This window comes from Notechis scutatus, chromosome 4 (assembly GCF_049901735.1).
Source record: "Notechis scutatus isolate UNSWTSFEM ecotype Mainland chromosome 4, rNotScu1.2, whole genome shotgun sequence".
In the NCBI taxonomy this organism is placed as follows: domain Eukaryota; kingdom Metazoa; phylum Chordata; class Lepidosauria; order Squamata; family Elapidae; genus Notechis; species Notechis scutatus.
In genome coordinates this window covers 138,112,178-138,129,253 of record NC_142012.1, presented here as the reverse complement: position 1 = coordinate 138,129,253, position 17,076 = coordinate 138,112,178, and the positions used below count along the sequence as shown (strand labels likewise).

General features: G+C 34.9%; 1 protein-coding gene across 1 annotated transcript in view; it reads left to right on the top strand.

The window, feature by feature from the left end:
- DNER (delta/notch like EGF repeat containing) overlaps positions 1–17,076 on the top strand; it is a 125,996-nt gene that overhangs the window by 64,905 nt on the left and 44,015 nt on the right. The window contains exons 2-4 of the mRNA XM_087965095.1: positions 9,884–10,180; positions 11,781–11,875; positions 16,191–16,357. Of these exons, the coding sequence (XP_087821221.1) occupies positions 9,884–10,180; positions 11,781–11,875; positions 16,191–16,357 (559 nt within the window). The remainder of the gene's footprint in view (positions 1–9,883; positions 10,181–11,780; positions 11,876–16,190; positions 16,358–17,076) is intronic.

Here is a 17,076-nt window from a genome sequence, read left to right as displayed (position 1 = left end):
GGCATCATTTTGTAGGAGAGTGTTGCAAAGAGTCCACAGAGACCAAGAGGGACCATTGATCCAGACGGCATCCCTCCCGTAGGACAGGCCAAGCTTTGGTATGTCCCACTACTGGATGCTCTGAACAGCTCTGGGGAGAAAGGGCGTTGGTACTTACCTGATACGCCCATTCTCCATGAGCTGTGAAGAGCATCCAGCCCCACCCAATTCGGCCTGGTGGGGTTTCTATTCCGGCCAACTCTTAGATAGGGTGAAGAAGGAAAAATGTGTCCACACTTCAATTTAGCCAAAACTGGGGACACTAGGGAGGAGTACCGAAGAGGAGAAGGAGTGTCCTTGTAATTAAACCCAGCCTATCCAAAAGGAGACTGAAGCACCTCCCCCCATTACTGGATGCTCTTCACAGCTCACAGAGAATGGGCATATCAGGTAAGTACCAACGTCCTATCTAAAGACCAGTTTGGAAAAAAAAATGACAAGAATAAAACTTTTTCTGCTTAGTTGTCTGCTGAAACTGAATGCACTGAAAGCTCTCCAGAGGAGAGATAATGCCAAGAAAAGAAAGGATTCTTTCAATAGTATTTCTTTATTCTTAGAATTTGATCATTAACATAAAATAAGAGACGTCCAGTTATCATCGGCTGGAGAAAAAAACTCTCCCAAGAACAGTTTTTAAAGGGAAGAAATTCCGTCTGAACTCAAAGTACATACAAATTATAAATAAAAACCAACACAAACCACGCTGTGGCAATTAATGAGACAGGGCAGGATAAGGAATTGAAGACTTCAAAAGATAAAGAACACACACAGTTGGGAAGATGCCAGAACTCAGATAAGACTTGATAAATTCATGCTTTGCTTCCAGCAAGGACCTGTGCGCAAACACCCTCTTTATCAACACCCTGTTTTCCCAGCTGCAACTAATGAAGGGACTCAGGGCCTTTTTCTCCCCTATAACCCGCATTGTTCCCTTCTCCGTTCCTCCCTGTGTGCCCTAGGATGAAGAAGGGGTGGGCCTGGGTCTTCCTCTGAATGCCCAGCTGGACTGTTCCCTTCCCCAGTTTCTTCCACACTCCCACTCCCTGTCAGCTGTTCCATCTCTCCCTCGGAATCAGATCCAACAGGGGCATGACAACGTAGTTTTTATAAAAACAAAACATGTTAATATAATAAGATTTCTACTCTATCTGAATTTATTTATTCCGATAAAAAAGCATTAATCTAATAAAAACAAACAAAAAAGTAATTGTGTGTCCCACTTCTCTCTTTGCAAGGAGGACTTTATGAAGGATTGCTCTTTTTAAAGGACTTGGCCTATTCATTGGTGCAGCTTATATTACTTCTACTTCAACATTCTTGAGTCAGATGGTGGATTTTCATAGTCAAAGGAATATTTCTTCTTATTCATGGCTCCAAAAATGTCTCCTCTTCAGATTCAGAAGTATTAAATTTAGTTTATGGGGGAAAAATAGAATGGAAAGAATATTATTGTACTTTACATGTGCATCCCCAACAGCTGACTTGAGTGTTGTGGTATGTGCTTAAATAGGTTGGAAAATAGAATGAAACTAGCAAGTGAGGGTTGGAAAAATTACAATTATGGAAGAGGTTTTCCTTTTAAGTAGAAAGGCAATTTTGTCAGAACCTGGTGAGAGTAGTTATAGAAAACTGCTATAGGCATATATCTTCATTTGCATTCTGTCTGTGTTGTGGGGAGAAAAATGTCAAAGTGCATTGTTAAAGTCACTTTGGCTTGCATCTGTCTGCAAATCTCGTGCTAATTGAGGTGACACATGTGATTCCCACCTTTTCTATTCTTGTAGCTATATTGCCAGTAATAGGTCTGTTTATTTGCTGTTATTCCTGGGGGTTCCTGGCATACTGAAAAGACAAAGGTTAATATATTTTCCCTGTTAACACTCTTAGAATTTATTCAATAAAATAAATACAATTCTTTTTGGCCATTACACCTTGCTTTCACCTTCAAATTCTACATAACCCATTGGTTCCTAATTGGCTACCTGGTGCCAAAAGAAATTGAGAACCAAGAGTTATATCGTACATGTAAGTGATTTCTATACCTGCCCTGTATTCTTAACACATGTGTGTGCAAATTAATTAGTTCTCAAGGACTAATATTTTAACACTTTTATGGTGTTAAAACAGTATCAACACAAAAAAATAAAAGTGTGATAGCATTTTGGCCATTTCATGTGGCTAAAAAACAACAGGCAATTGAAAGAAGAGGAAATTTGGCAGGTTTTTTGGGAGGAAACATTATGAGTAGGTAGGTTAATTACAGGAACTGTGGGGGAGAGTGATCATGTCATACTTGAATAGAACCAGAGATAACTGAACTAAGTCAGACTAGTGTTTTAGACTTTAAAGGAGCTGACTTCAAGAAACTTATGATTATGGGGGATTCATGGGTGGAAATTCAAAAAGGAAAAACAATTCAAGATGCTTGGGAAACCCTGAAAAATGAGGTAATGAAGGCCGAAGCAAAAACAACATTGTTAGCCATTTAATCATATCTGTCCTTTGGTCACTCTATGAATCAGCACATTCCATGCCCTTCTGTCTTGCATTGTCTCCTTCAGCTCTACAGAGAACAAAGAAGACACCAGATGCATGGTGGGATTCAATTTTTTTTACTACTGGTTCTGTGGGCGTGGCTTGTGGGCATGGCAGGGGAAGGATACTGCAAAATCCCATTTCCTCCCCACCTCACTAACCTGCTTTCCAGCTCCATTCTCCTGAGCAGGGCAACAAAAGAAGTCCCAGCTGATCATGGGACTCGGGAAGCAGAAAATAGATGGGGATGGAGCCAGTCAGAGGTGGTATTTGCCGGTTCATCGAACTACTTAAAATTTCCACTAAAAGTTCTCCAGAATTTGTCAGAACCTGTTGAATACTACCTCTGACCAGATGATACCAGCATGGATGCACAATGGGCTTTCCAACAATCTGAGGGACAGACAAATATAAAAAAAATGGAAAAGGACACATAACTAAAGCAAAATATCAGCAAATAGCTGGAATCTGCAAGGAGGGAGTTAGGAAAGCTAAGGCCCATAATGAGCTAAGATTGGCAACTTATGCCAATAATGATAACAAAATTGTTTATTTCAGTATGTAAGGAACAAGAAGAAACTCAATGAAACAATAGGTCCATTAATTGGAGAAGATGGCAATAAGGTGACAGACAGTATGGAGAAAACAGGACTGCTTAATTCCTGTTCAATCAGGGTCAAACTCCTGGCTATGGACAGAGTTTATCTGCAGTACTGCATTATAGCCACTGTGCCACCAGGCTCCTAATGGTGAGAATATACAGGGAGAAAAGAAGGAAATGCACTAGAACAGTGTTGATGAACATTTTTGGCATTGAGTGCCGAACCAGGAGTGTGCGCGTGCACATGGGGGAGCACCGCAAACCAGAAGAGCAGCTCCCCGGTGTGCATGCACGTGCTGGGAAGCTAAGCTTCTGGTTTCCAGTGCATGCATGCATGCCGCCATGCGCTCTTCTGGTTTCCAGTGCTCCTGTGCGTGCAAAGTCCAGCTGGCTGGTGCACATGCATGCACCAGAACCTGGAAGAGCAAAGGCGATGGCTGGCGTGTCCGGCGAGATGGCTATAGGTTCGCCATCATGGCACTGGAACATGTAAAACCAACAGAAATATCAAATGAACTATATAATAAGTAGTTCAACATTTTTCAAGAATTCTTCCTTATGGCACTGTGTCCTATATTCTGAGAACAGTCATTATTCTGCTACTTATAATGTAGGACAAAATGTCCCTGGGAAGAACTTGATAAAATGTGTTGGCCCTAATGAATAAGCAGTGTATTTTCAGCACACCAAATACACAGTTATCTTCTTGTGCGTTCCATGTATAACTTTCAATTATAATTATTTTTCAATTATTAAAAACATTAAAATCATAGCAGGGAATAGCAGAAATATATTTTTGTGTTTTTTAAGGACAGTCCATAAGAGAACTAACACAAATATTGCTCTCCCAGCATTCAAAGATAATCTCCCTGATGTTCTTTGTGGGGTATTCTCATAAAAGTGTATAGAATGGCGATCTAAGTGGTTTGACAATTTATTTTTTAAAAAACCCCACACAGTAGTCTTCCCAATTTGTTAGCTTCTTGCTATGTTAGATGACATCTCAAACAGTGTACTATAGGTCAGAGTGCCAAGCCAATCTAGAGAAGACTCCCTATCTTAGCTTCCCTGAAAAGCTGTTATTTTAAACAGCTACTCCCTTAAGTACAAAAGTCCTTCATTGTGGTTCTCTTTGGCTTTGTTAAAATGAAGGAACAGCAAGATTCTCCAGATTACCTGTGTCACTGCCATTCTAGACAATTTGAAGCCATCACATCACATCCCCTTCTGCTCGTCTATAGAGATATCTGCAGTATTCTTTCTTATTCACCAACTATTCACCTGGGACAGTGCGGTGACTCAGTGATTAAGACACTGGGCTTATGAGCTGGAGAACTGGCAGCCCAGATTCGAGACCCAAGCATCATGTGACGGATTGAGCTCCTGTCCTTGTTCCAGCTCCTGCTAACCTAGCACTTTGAAAGCATGCAAATGTGAATAGATAAACAGGTATCACTTCAGTAGGAAGTTAACAGCGCTCCATGACATCATGCTGTACACATGACTGCGGAAATTTCTTTGGACAGTGCTGGCTCAATGGCCTTGAAACGAAGATGAACACTGGCCTCTATAGTCAGCAACAACTAGTGTAGTAAAATCTACAAGGATTCCTTTACTTTTACCTTTATTCATTAAATTATCAGAGCATAGATACCAGTTTTATATCTCCCTACTTCTAACTCATATGTCTCCATAATACCAATTCTGCACAGCAGATTGCACAATTTGCTTATTTTGACTGACAGCTAAAGCCGATCAAGTTTAACCCAGCTCACACCAAACTATTGCTATTTCTAATTGGTAGTTATTTCATTTGGGATATTTTGTTGCTTCAACTTATTCCTTTTGCTTTTCTGTAGCATAGATGTGCTATTTTTTAAACCAGGCTTATGTCATTTTCTATGTCTCTCTTTTATTCTATAGTCACTACCCTAACAGTGTTTAGATAAACAGTTATAATATTGATTCCATAAGACTTGTGTTTTCATTTTGTCTGCATGTGCTTTCTTTGAGTCAGTTTTTTTTTTTTTACTCCTGGTAGCTTGTTTGGACTAGAGTCTTCAGTTTTATTGCCAAAATTTTTCAGAAGTGGTTTGCCATTTCCTGCTTCCAAGGACTGAGAGAAAGTGATTGACTCATGGTGAAACAGTTGGCTCTATGTATTAGAAGCCGGCATTAGAAACTGGCATCCCGGTTTCTAGTTTGATGCCTTAACCACAATACCAAACTAGTTCTCTTTAAAATGAAATAAGATCAAAACAAAAACTCATGTCATGCAGACTTTATTATATTTTTTATTATAACTATAAGAAAAAAATAATAGTTCTTTCTTAAATTCTGTTTTTGTGACAAAAGCTTTCATTTTCATTACTTATTTGGTTTCATCTATGGGCAAAAATTCTTTCTTTATAAAGAATTATTTTAAAAAATCAACTGATATTGACCAAAACCATCAAAGTAAAGAAAAGAACGACGAAAGGTTAGATGTATTTAGGTATACAAAATATAAAATACTTTGATGCTTTTAAGTTAAAACTATTAACTCAAAACAATTACAGTTGAAATAAGAATATTTTCATCCTGATTGACCAATTTTATTCTTCCCTCATGCTAGGAAATTAGTACCGTATATGAAATCTATGCTTAAAGCTAGTATGTCAAATTTGGAAAAGATGAAAATAGCTTCTGTCCCATATCTTCTCTTCTAGATTACTTACCCAAGTTGTAAATGTGGCTAATTATCAGTTCAATAATGTAACTATAGAAAATTTTATGAGAGACTTTTCCCCCCTTCCTAGTGTTTCCCACAAGTGCAAGCTCCACTTTTTGGGATCAATCAAGGATTTGTTGCCAGAGCCTGACATCATGGGCTGACAAAAGAGTGATTGGCCTAAAGTCACCCCATTAGCTTTCATGTCTAAGGAAGGACTAGAACTCACAGTGACTTGGTTTTTGGCCTTGTGCCTTGGCCAGTAGACCAAATTGACTGTATGAAACACTTTTTATTAATGAGACATTTATCTTTTTTAATTATCTGGTCTAAAAATTGCTTTCTACTCTAGATGTGCACACAATGGAATTTGAAATATTAAGAAGAAAACAAAGTGCTATAACACCTGGTTAAAAAAAGAGAAATTGGTCATTTCTCTCCTCCCTTTCTCTCTCTCTCTCATGCAACATTAAGGTTTTTTTTTTATGGCTGGCAATATAACTAAAAGCTAGAACATGTCTTTCTTTGACCAATAGTCTTTAATTTACAACTATTTGTTTAGTGACCATTCAAAGTTACAACAGCACTGAAAAAGTGACTTATGACCATTTTTCACACTTATGACCTTGTCACATCTCTGTGATCATGTATTCAAAATTCAGAAGCTTGGCAACTGATTTATATTTATGATGGTTGCAGTGTCCTGGGGTCATGTGATCACCTTTTGCAACCTTCTGACAAGCAGTCCATGGGGAAGCCATATTCACTTAACCGCCATGTTACTAATTTAACAACTGCAGTGATTCACTTAACGGCTATGGCAAAAAGGTCATAAAATGGGGCAAACCCCATTTAACAATTGTCTTGCTTGACTTCCGGTTTGTCGGCTTCGCGAGCGGCAGGGATTTGCGATCCTGCGCGATCCCTGCCGCGCTAGCCGCTTTGATGCCTCCGATCCATCGATTTGGAGGCTAGAGCTGCCATGAAGAGGCAGCCCAAGATAGGAGGAATCCGGACAGGGGGTTGGGGTCTTCGCAGACCCCTTCCCCACCCGGCTTAACCCTCTTTCTCAAGGCGGTGGAGCGGCAGTCTGTAATGGCCGCCACAAAGAAGCTGACAGCTGGACAAGATCGTGCTGGAGGAAGAAGGAGAAAGTGCTGAAGCGAAAGTTTCTTGTCTGAACTGGACTATAAGATACAAGTAATACAAGTAATATCCTGAAAATTCGGATTTTTTGAAAGATACTTTGTTTCCAGAAGAGATTTACAAGCGGCGAGTGAAAGTGTTTTAAGAGAAAGTTTACTCTCCTTCCACATGGATTTAACAAATGGATATTGAAAATCCTGCTATTTTATAGAAGGTAAAAATTTAAAGCTTTCTGTTATAAGTGGGAAGGGAGAGGACAAAAAGAAAACTTTCATTAAGATTTTGCTGGAGGAGATGCCTGGTAGATTTTGAGATTGGAAGTTAATTGTAATAAGACTTTAAAATACAGATTGGGGTTTTTTTTCCCTTGCCAACTGATATTACCCCAGGAAGAAAAAGTGTGAAGAACTTTGTGTTCTGTTTGGATTGTTTGATGACTTTGGGATTTTGGGGAATTGTTTTAAGTTTTGAATTATCTTGGTTGTTTTAAAAAGAAGAAGAGAAAAAAGAAGAAGAAAAGGTTTATAATGGCTTTATCTGTTGATGAACTGAGAGAGGACTATGGTAGAATAAAAAAAGAAGGTAAAGACGGTGTGAGAGAAATTTTTTGCTTTTTAGAAATGGTGCTTGCTACTTATCAACAAACGCAGCAATTAATGGAGGATACAGAAGAAGAAGAAGAAGAAGAAGAAGAAGCCATCTTTAATGAGTCTACAAAGTTTACAAAGCTGATTAAAATCAATATACTGTTAGAAAGCAAAAGAAAAGAGAAATGCAACAGAGGGGGGGAGCGAAGGGGGTAAAAAGACCAGATGGGATAAGATAGGAAGGAAGAAGGGGAAAAAAAGCCAAAAAGGTATGAAATAAGGTGTGGAGAAGAAATCTTTTTTTATGGATAATGGGTAATGCATAACTTTGTTTTAAAATGTTTCTGCAAGGTACATGATAGTATTGTAGTATTTGTATGAGAATCAGAAAATTAGAATTTTATAAGGCTTAAGTAAAGATTAAAATATTAAAGGTTTAATAATGATAGATTTTAAGATTTAATAAAATATTAAAAGGAATGTCTAAAACATTTAGTTTAAGTATAGAGTTTAATTGACTTGTGTGGATGTTTTGTATGAACTTATTATTATGGTATTTGTTTTTGAAATAGATAATTGGAATGCTATGAGATTTAATGTTTAATTATATATTTAATTACTTTATGGATTTACTATTTTAGTAAGTAGAATGTACTAAGCAGAATTGGATAGGGAATTAGGTGTTACCTTAAATGTTAATGTAGGGGAGCGATGGAAAGGCATCATACTTCGATTGGTGATTTCAGGAGAAATATTTTTTTTTTAATATGAATGAGGTAAATGGATAATTGAAAAGAATGGACAAAAGATATAAATATAATGATTTAAATTAAGATGAAATAAATAAAATAGAATTAAGAAGAGTGGAAAGCGGGAGAAGTTATAATAAAGATATAGAAGGGTAATAAGATAGGTAATGGCATATAAGTTGAACATGAATTTAATTGAAGTCCATACAAAGAGAGGTAATCCGGGGCCAAGCTACTTTTTAAAAAGAAGTTTTATGTTTTTGTGTTTTGTGTGTGTATGTCTGATTGAGATTTAATAAAACCTTGGGAGAAAGCGAGAGGAATATTTGTAAACAAGGCAGAGGGAAATATGAATATGATGAGTATAAAATGGATAAATATAGAAGAAATGTAATTGAATAAGAGTAAAGAGAAATAATGAGAAATTTGCTAAAAAGCTATTTAAGTGGAAATGGGATATATTAGAATTGTATTGTATAGAACAATGTTTTATTTGCCTTGTAAAATTTATAATGGAAAGAGGTTCAATGTCTTTAATGTTTAATGATGCTTTGTTTGTCTGTAAAATTAATAAAATTTGTTTAAAAAAAAACACAATTGTCTTGCTTAACAGTGGACATTTTGGACTCGGTTGTGGTTATAAGGTAAAGAATACCCGAAGTGCAGGAAAGAATCGGAATTAGCATTGTCTGAAAAATTAACACAATAATAAAAAGTCTAGATGACGTTTTTGGGATTATATTAATAAATGTGCCCATTTTTAAGATATCACTACTATTAAATTGCTTTTGTGATGTCTTAAAATCAAATCCATTTATTATTGTATTAATATTTGGGTGATTTAATCTATTAGATAGAGAGCTTAATCTAACATGACTCTGATTTCCTGAATGCATATACACACATATCGCACACATGTTCAAAACTATTGTTTGATCATTGTTCAAGATGCATTTTAGATTATAAAGACTTTTACAATTTAGAAGATGATTACAAATCGTACATATAACTGTTGTCTTCCTGCTGTCTTCAGAACAGTGCACCAATGTTCCTCAAATATCCTCACAAAATAGTATAACAGTAAGAATTGTGCTACTTCATACCTCTGTGCTTTGTTGTATTTGTTGCAAAAGGCTAATTATTATTCCTCTGGAAACTGTTCCAATATTACATTTCTAAACCATTCAACTTTGTCAACACCATCAGTTTTGTTTGCTAATTTTCTTCTATTTCTCCTGCATAATCTTTTTATTGAAATGTGAATAATGAACCTCCGTCTTCTCCTGATTACCTTCCAGCTATGTTCTTTCACAGCTTTCAGTGTTAACAATTATTATATCAACTAGAAATTTTGACCACTGAAGTCCAGCACACTTGAAAGATGCTTGGTTGGAAAAGGAAATTCTAAGTAAAGCAGGTGAAGGCCACCCAGATATTTTAGCAGATTAACATTTGTAACAAGATTGACACATCTTATTCTGTCGTACTAAGAATTCCATTATTGTTTGTGTTTCAGTTTGTTTCAGATCCATGTGCCAGCAACCCTTGTCACCATGGCAACTGCACTAGTAATGGTGATGGATATCTCTGTGTTTGTAATACTGGCTATGAAGGTACAAACTGTGAATATTCATTTTATGGTTCCCCAGTGTCTGGGTGGACAGAATCAGAATTGCCAAGTGAAAATAGTCCAGGAGCAGCCACCATGGAACCAGATATTATCCTGCCACAAGTCCAAGCAACAGTGACACTACCAACGTGGGAACCCAAGGAGGGGCAAAAACTTATGGATCTGAAATGGGATGAAGTAGAAGTAAGTTTTTTTTTAAAAAAAGCAAAATACGTATCATAAATTATTTATGAATGAAATCTAGTCGGAGCTTTAGGAAGAGATTGTCTGTATGTGACCTTATGTGGAAAGCTGGAAGCATCAAGAAAAATAACTAAGAATTCTGTTTGTGAATTTGTGGTGGGAAGTGTTAATTACAAAATTATCTTAGAACTTGGTATAAACTTTTAATATTTTTCTGAGAAGTCATTAATTTTAATGAATGCCACCAGCATTGTTGTTGATCACAGACCATATTTATTACTAAATACATAAATTATTTAATATGACCAAATGGACATTTGTGGGTATAGAGAAATTCTTTATTCTTTGGAATATTTAAAAAAAACATTCTTTTTTAAAAAACGGGCTAGTACTTAAGTAAGGTTGAAATGCATACTGCCTGCATAATTACTATTTTTGTATATATAGCATTATTTATCGTATGGTAAAATATGTTACTGGATCATCAAATTTCAGTTTAAGAAAACTGAAGAATGAAATATATATATTTTAAATTTAGATACCCTATAACTGTGAACGTGACCTAAAAGCATTGCTAGGGAAAAATGCTTTAATTTGATCATTTATTTTGCAATATTGATTTTTACACTCTTTAAAATTGAATAAAAATATTAATTAACTGATGCTGTTTTATTTCTCATGTCCTACACTGAGAGAAAAGAAAATTATATTTTATGTTAAGAAAGGGTAAGTTAGTATTTCAAATATCTCCTCCCATTTTAAAAAAATTGCTTTGTATTATCCATTTGTATGTAATAAGGTTTCTAGGAAAATGTTAATGTTTTGAATTTTTCTGTAATAAGAGAATTGAGCTGAACAACCTAAAATCTGGGAGTCAAAAAGAAAACAAAAAAACAAAAAAAAATGTTGAGAGCATTTGTAAAATAGGCAGGAAATACTCCCAAGGATAACTTAGGTAGTAGCTTATACATTTCACTGAGTTGAATTTGCAATTGCTGAATTTGCAATCTAATCAATTTAGAAGACATATTAATGGCATACTTTGTTAATGCTTTTTAAAGAAGCACTGCCTGAAAATGAAACATTTTACCTACAAAAATAAACATATACTTTATAGTATTTTTTCTCTCCTTGGCAAGTAGCAATGGGTCTAGTTTATATTGTGAAAGATCCATTCTCATAGGAAAATAATAATAATTGTTCTTCCTTTTGCTGGCATCAGGTGGCAAAGCATTGCTAAACTATGATTTGTTTGTATTCCTCACTACACAACAGTAAGATGCTGAGAGATGCTATTGGCTATCTTACTGTGTGTTCCTGAAAGCCTATGAATTTTCATTACCTGCTTTTTTAAAGGATTGTGTTGCAATCCATTAGGAATCTAGGTTGCTACAATAGACCTTTGTCTTTTTCTTAAGAAAACCAGACCCAAACCAAGCTGAGCCTTTTTGTTTGTGTATCTGTTGCTCTATAAAAATATTTCCAAAATATATCCATCAAATACATTTCAATTTTATTACATTTTAAAATCAGTTTGTGGGTTCTATTTAAAAACTATTAGTTATGTAGGTTGTCTCATATTTATGCACACTCTTTATAGATAATCCCTGATGTAGCCTGTGGAAATGCCAGCTCCAATAATTCTGGTGGGGGTCGCCTAATATCTTTTGAAGTTCCACAAAATACTTCAATAAAGTAAGAATCTGCTGTTTTGCATTATTACATAAAAGTTTTGGATAATTTGGTTGTCTAATCCATCTTTTGAAATCTTGTGTATAAATGGAAAAGAATGGCAGGAACATAATGTAAAAACCTTATGGGTTCTTATGTCGCAATCTCCCTAAAATGGCTTGTCAGTTTTCCAGTTGTGTTTTCCAAATGTTCAATTTTTTATTGTTTTATTGGAATACATGAAAAGCTTATTTGTCAGTTTTCTCATCTATGGTCTTTGAAAGAAATGCTTTGGTGCATGCAAGGGACCATATGAATTTTCCCCCCAGATCATTAAAGCAGTTGTGCTCCTCCCCTCTCCCCAAACTCACATGGCCGCTTTAAATGTTGATTTTGCAGTCTCTGAATGCAAATACATGTACATCTTTTTTGCTTTGCTTCCCCCCCCCCCCCCAATCCTGGAGGGATAATACAATAGGCATCAAATGCTTTTCTAGAAGTGGACTAGCCTTTTAGATATCAGTGCTTCTTAATTAGTTGGAAAGTATGATAGTTTAAATCCAACACAAAAAGAGTGCACTAGACTGGGGAATAATATAATATATTAAATATAGAGCTTTCCCTCATCTGCAGATATTTATTGTTAGGGATCCTAGAGTTTTAAAGCAAAATAAGTAGGAGTCACACATTTATTATTTGCCATCAAAAATAAATACCTATCTGGAAGGAAAGATTTAGCCTTTTGTATGCTTATTATTCCGAAGAGGAACTTTTGAAGAGGCAATTTATGTTAAAAAAGCATGGTGGAAGTGGGATATAATGTTGAACTCCACATGAAAGTTGGTATCTAACATAAAATAGACATAATATATTTAAAAAGATTAAATTTTTGTTTTGAGCTCCCAACTCTTGTATCTAGTAGTTCCACATTTGGAACAGAGTGTTTAACAATATTTGGCTATTCAACTAAAGATGCAGTAAAAGAATAAGGTGAGAAATATTCATTAGAAAGAACTATTCTTCATTTACAAAACTTGTTTTAGGCTAAAAAAGCCAATTCTTCCCAATAATTATTTGGGAAGTGACATGAAACCCAAACCCAGTATCATTAGTAGAAATATGGCTTTGACCATGGCAAAATTAATATTTACTACATAGAGAAACAAAGCCTAATTGCTTTTTTAGAAACATAAAAATGCTAAATATTTAATAGTTGTACTTGAGCCAAAATAATGTGATTAATTAGAGCTGCAATTTTAATTTACTGTGACTGATTGACTTGAGTTGCCCTCCAAGGTTATTGCTCTAGAAATGCAGGACTATTAAATTTTTGCTGCTGAGATAGCAAGTTAATGGATTGAATGTGTATGTAGACATTTATAAGATTTATAATCTTTTCCCCTTGGGGTTAATGTCTTCAAAGTTACTTATTGATGAAAGATATATCTTTTTCTTAGCTTGACATGACTTTTCCCCCCTCTTCCCTCAGAATTTATAATTTACTCAGCTTCCAATTGTCTCTTCACTCATGTTTTTCACCCTGGCTTTTCCTTCATCTTTCTCTCAAGTTCCTGAGGCCTGTCTCTTCTTGGTCTATTCATACTTTAAAAATATTCAAGATGGCTCTCTGTTTCTCAGCCAAATTTTGATTATTTCTTCTATTATTCTCATATTCTTGAGCTCTTTGTTAATTCATGTGTCCCTGACTGCATTGCCAGAGCCTTTTCACCCATTGCATTTTCAACCTTGTTGTTTATTAGATGTTATTTATGGTAGGAATAGATTGGCCTTCCCCATCCTAGTGGCTGTGGCAATTGCCAGAATTCCTAGCCACTATGGGCAATGGAAGCTGTTCAACATGTATAGAAATTGAGGATACTTACTGTAAAGGAATATTTGTATATATAAAGCTACTGATTTAAAACTGTGTGATTACCACAATTCTCCTCTCCATATAGTTAACTTCTTCCTTAGTTAAGAAGTCCAAGGTGGTCTTATTATCAATGTAACATGTTGCATGTATGCATATTTTAATTGTTTTTATTATTTTGTATTTCTAAGCTGTCCAGAGGCTATGAAAAAGGGCAGCTATAATAAATTTATAATAATGATAATAAATTTACACACCAATATATTATCATTAAAATATTAATAACCAACATCATTATTATTAAAAGAAACATGGCAAGGCAAAGTATTACATGGCCAGTACATTTTTAAAAAAGCAGACAAAGCAGATAACAAGATCTGGCAAAGGCTAAGAGCAAAAAAGTTGAAGAAAGAGACAGGGGGCTAATTCTGGCTGTATAAGACCAAGCCTTAAGAATAAAGCAAGAATTGAGAAGACAGCAGCAGACAGCAAGTGGTGCTTTTGCAAAGAAGTTGAAGAAATAGTGGCATGACAAAGAAGAAACAATGGTGTTCTAAAAAAATCTTCAAGAAATACCATTGTCCTATAAACAAGAACTGGTGGGACCACAAAATAGATAAAGTACTAGAAAATGAAAAAGCTAAAGTGCTCTGGGACTTTAGAATTCAAAATACAAGCACTTTCCACATAAAACCCCAGACTTAAAAATTATCGATAAGAAAGACAAAAAAAATCTGAATAGTGAATGTTGCAGTACCTGAAGACAACAGAATAGAAGAGAAATAACCTAGAGAAAAATCACAAAATGCCAAGACCTGCAAATAGAAATAGAACAACTATGGCAAAAGAAAGAAAAGATAGCACCAATAATTATAGGTACCTTGAGCGCAATCCCAAAACAACATGAACACAATGTGAACACCATTGGCATTGAGAAAATCACTATCAGTAAATTGCAAAAGATTGATTTGGTACATCTTACATCATATGATGATGGTATCTTTAACACCATCAAATAACATCTGCCTATCCCAGGTATTTGGAGAAGGTAGGAAAGGTAGGAATTTGATAGGTAGGGAAAAAATGCCAAATTCAGTCTGAAAATCTGCCTGACTTTGTGACCAACCATAACAATTAGACTCAAAATCAATTGGACTAAAATATCATAAAATTGGTAACTATTCACTTTGCATTACAACCCTGTAGTGATAGAGTGATAGACTATATCTACCCTATGAAAAAGAAGGCTGAAGTTTACTTCAAGTCAAACTGCCAAAAAAGAAAAATATGTGATGGCTGATTATGTAAAAGACATCTAAGAACAACAATTGATGCAAGTTAAAAACTAGAACTTATTAAATGTACAGGAAATAAAACATGAATATTGAAATAATGTAATAGAAACATTAACTGAATGCTGGCAAGGAAAAGCAATAATGATCAATTTCTACAAAAGATCAGTAGAAAGTGGATAAAGATAAAACCTGGCAATGCATTACAACTGGAACATTAAAAACAAAACAAAACCCTAAGCTCGATTTTGGCACTCAAGAGCAAATTGTTTGAACAAATACAATCAAGGCCAGAGTTGAAAAAATAAATAATTCAAAGTATAGATTGTTCAAAGAAGCAAAAGAAATGATCATATAGTCAGCTCGTGCAAGAAGGTCACTGAAATTCTTTATAAACAATGACTTAACATAGTCAGCATGATGAGTCATTGAAACATCTTTAAAAATTATCACATGCTAATAATGAAAAAATAAAGTTGAAAGAGGAGTAAAAAATTGAGCAGGTTAAAATATTGTGGGATTTCTTAGTGGAAACATAACTTGGCTTGGCACATAACTAACTCATCAGATTTAACTGTGGTTGAAAAAAATAGAGTGTGGATAATCGATATTACAATACCAGGAATAATAGAATAGAAGACAAAGAATTAGTAAAGATCACAATGAAGATCAAGATCTGAAAGTTGAACCTGAAAGATTATAGCATGAACCAGCTGTGGTCCCATACCAAAAATCTTTGATGGGATTTAGAAAACCTGTACATTGACAAAATTTCCATCCTTCAACTATAAAGGACCACACTGTGTGCATCCACACATATGCTACACCACTATATTACAAAATTCTAGGTTCTTGGAAAGAAGTAAGGAAGTGTGAGTGAAGCCCAACACCAGCCAAAGAATTGCCAGCTGGGCTTTCAAATTGCTGTATATTTAATAACAACAGCACAACAACAACAAAAACAATAAAATATTTTCTGGTAAGTATAACATTATGGAATTAATATGTACTCACTTTTGATATCTTCCACAAGTGTTGAAATTAATGAGAAATTTTGCATCAATTAAGTCATAGAAACATGTTTTTAATATCAATAGTGATGTTATATTCTTATAGAAAATATTTAAAATACTTGTTTTCATTATGATCTGCTTAATACTTTTATTTTTGACTTTAGAATAAGGCAAGATACCATTGCTTCCCTTATCCTATTATGGAAGGTGACCACAGAAAGGTTTAAACAATGCTCACTTATAGATGCCACAAGCATTACTCTTCTCCAAGCAATGGGTGGACTTGTCCTAGCAGAGGAGATGCTGGAATTGGGAAACAACTATTTCATTGGTGAGTTTTGCTAATGTGTTGATTTTTATACTCATAAAGTATTTTTCTAATGTATTGAACAAATCATAAGTGTATATTTTATATCAAATCAGAGTTGCTATAGTAAGTCATAACAAGAATAGGATTTTCTCTTTTGCATTACAGTAACACACTATGGATAGGACTACTATGAGATATGATTTGTTTTATAATGGAACATGTATATAAGGCTTCTTTAAAAGATTACCTAGGAAAATGTAAAATGCTGACAGGTAACAACTATCAGTGACATATGACCTTGATTCTGTGGGTATTGCACTGACTTCTAGGAGGCTTCAAAGAACAATTCAAAGAGATGGTGCAATTAATTTAAAAAACACTTCATTTTGTTAGATCCAGGAATGTGAGATTTTCACTATAGCTATTAGCATTAAAGTTCAGAACTATATTACATTTCTTCACCTCTGTATATTGCTTCATGAGAAATTTATGTAATTTTCTGTCTTCATAATCTCATTCTTCTCTATAACAGAAGTAATTTACATAATTTACATACATTGCATCTGTTTTCTAAAACATTGGCTGTTCATTGTGATTGAAAACATTATCTGATAAGTATTTCAGTTATATTCAGTTATGTCAAATGCTGTGAGTAGGTTGGTTGGCTTCCCCAGTCTGATATTCTTCAGATGTTATAGACATACATAACTGTACTGGTTATGGCATTATGGCAAATAAAA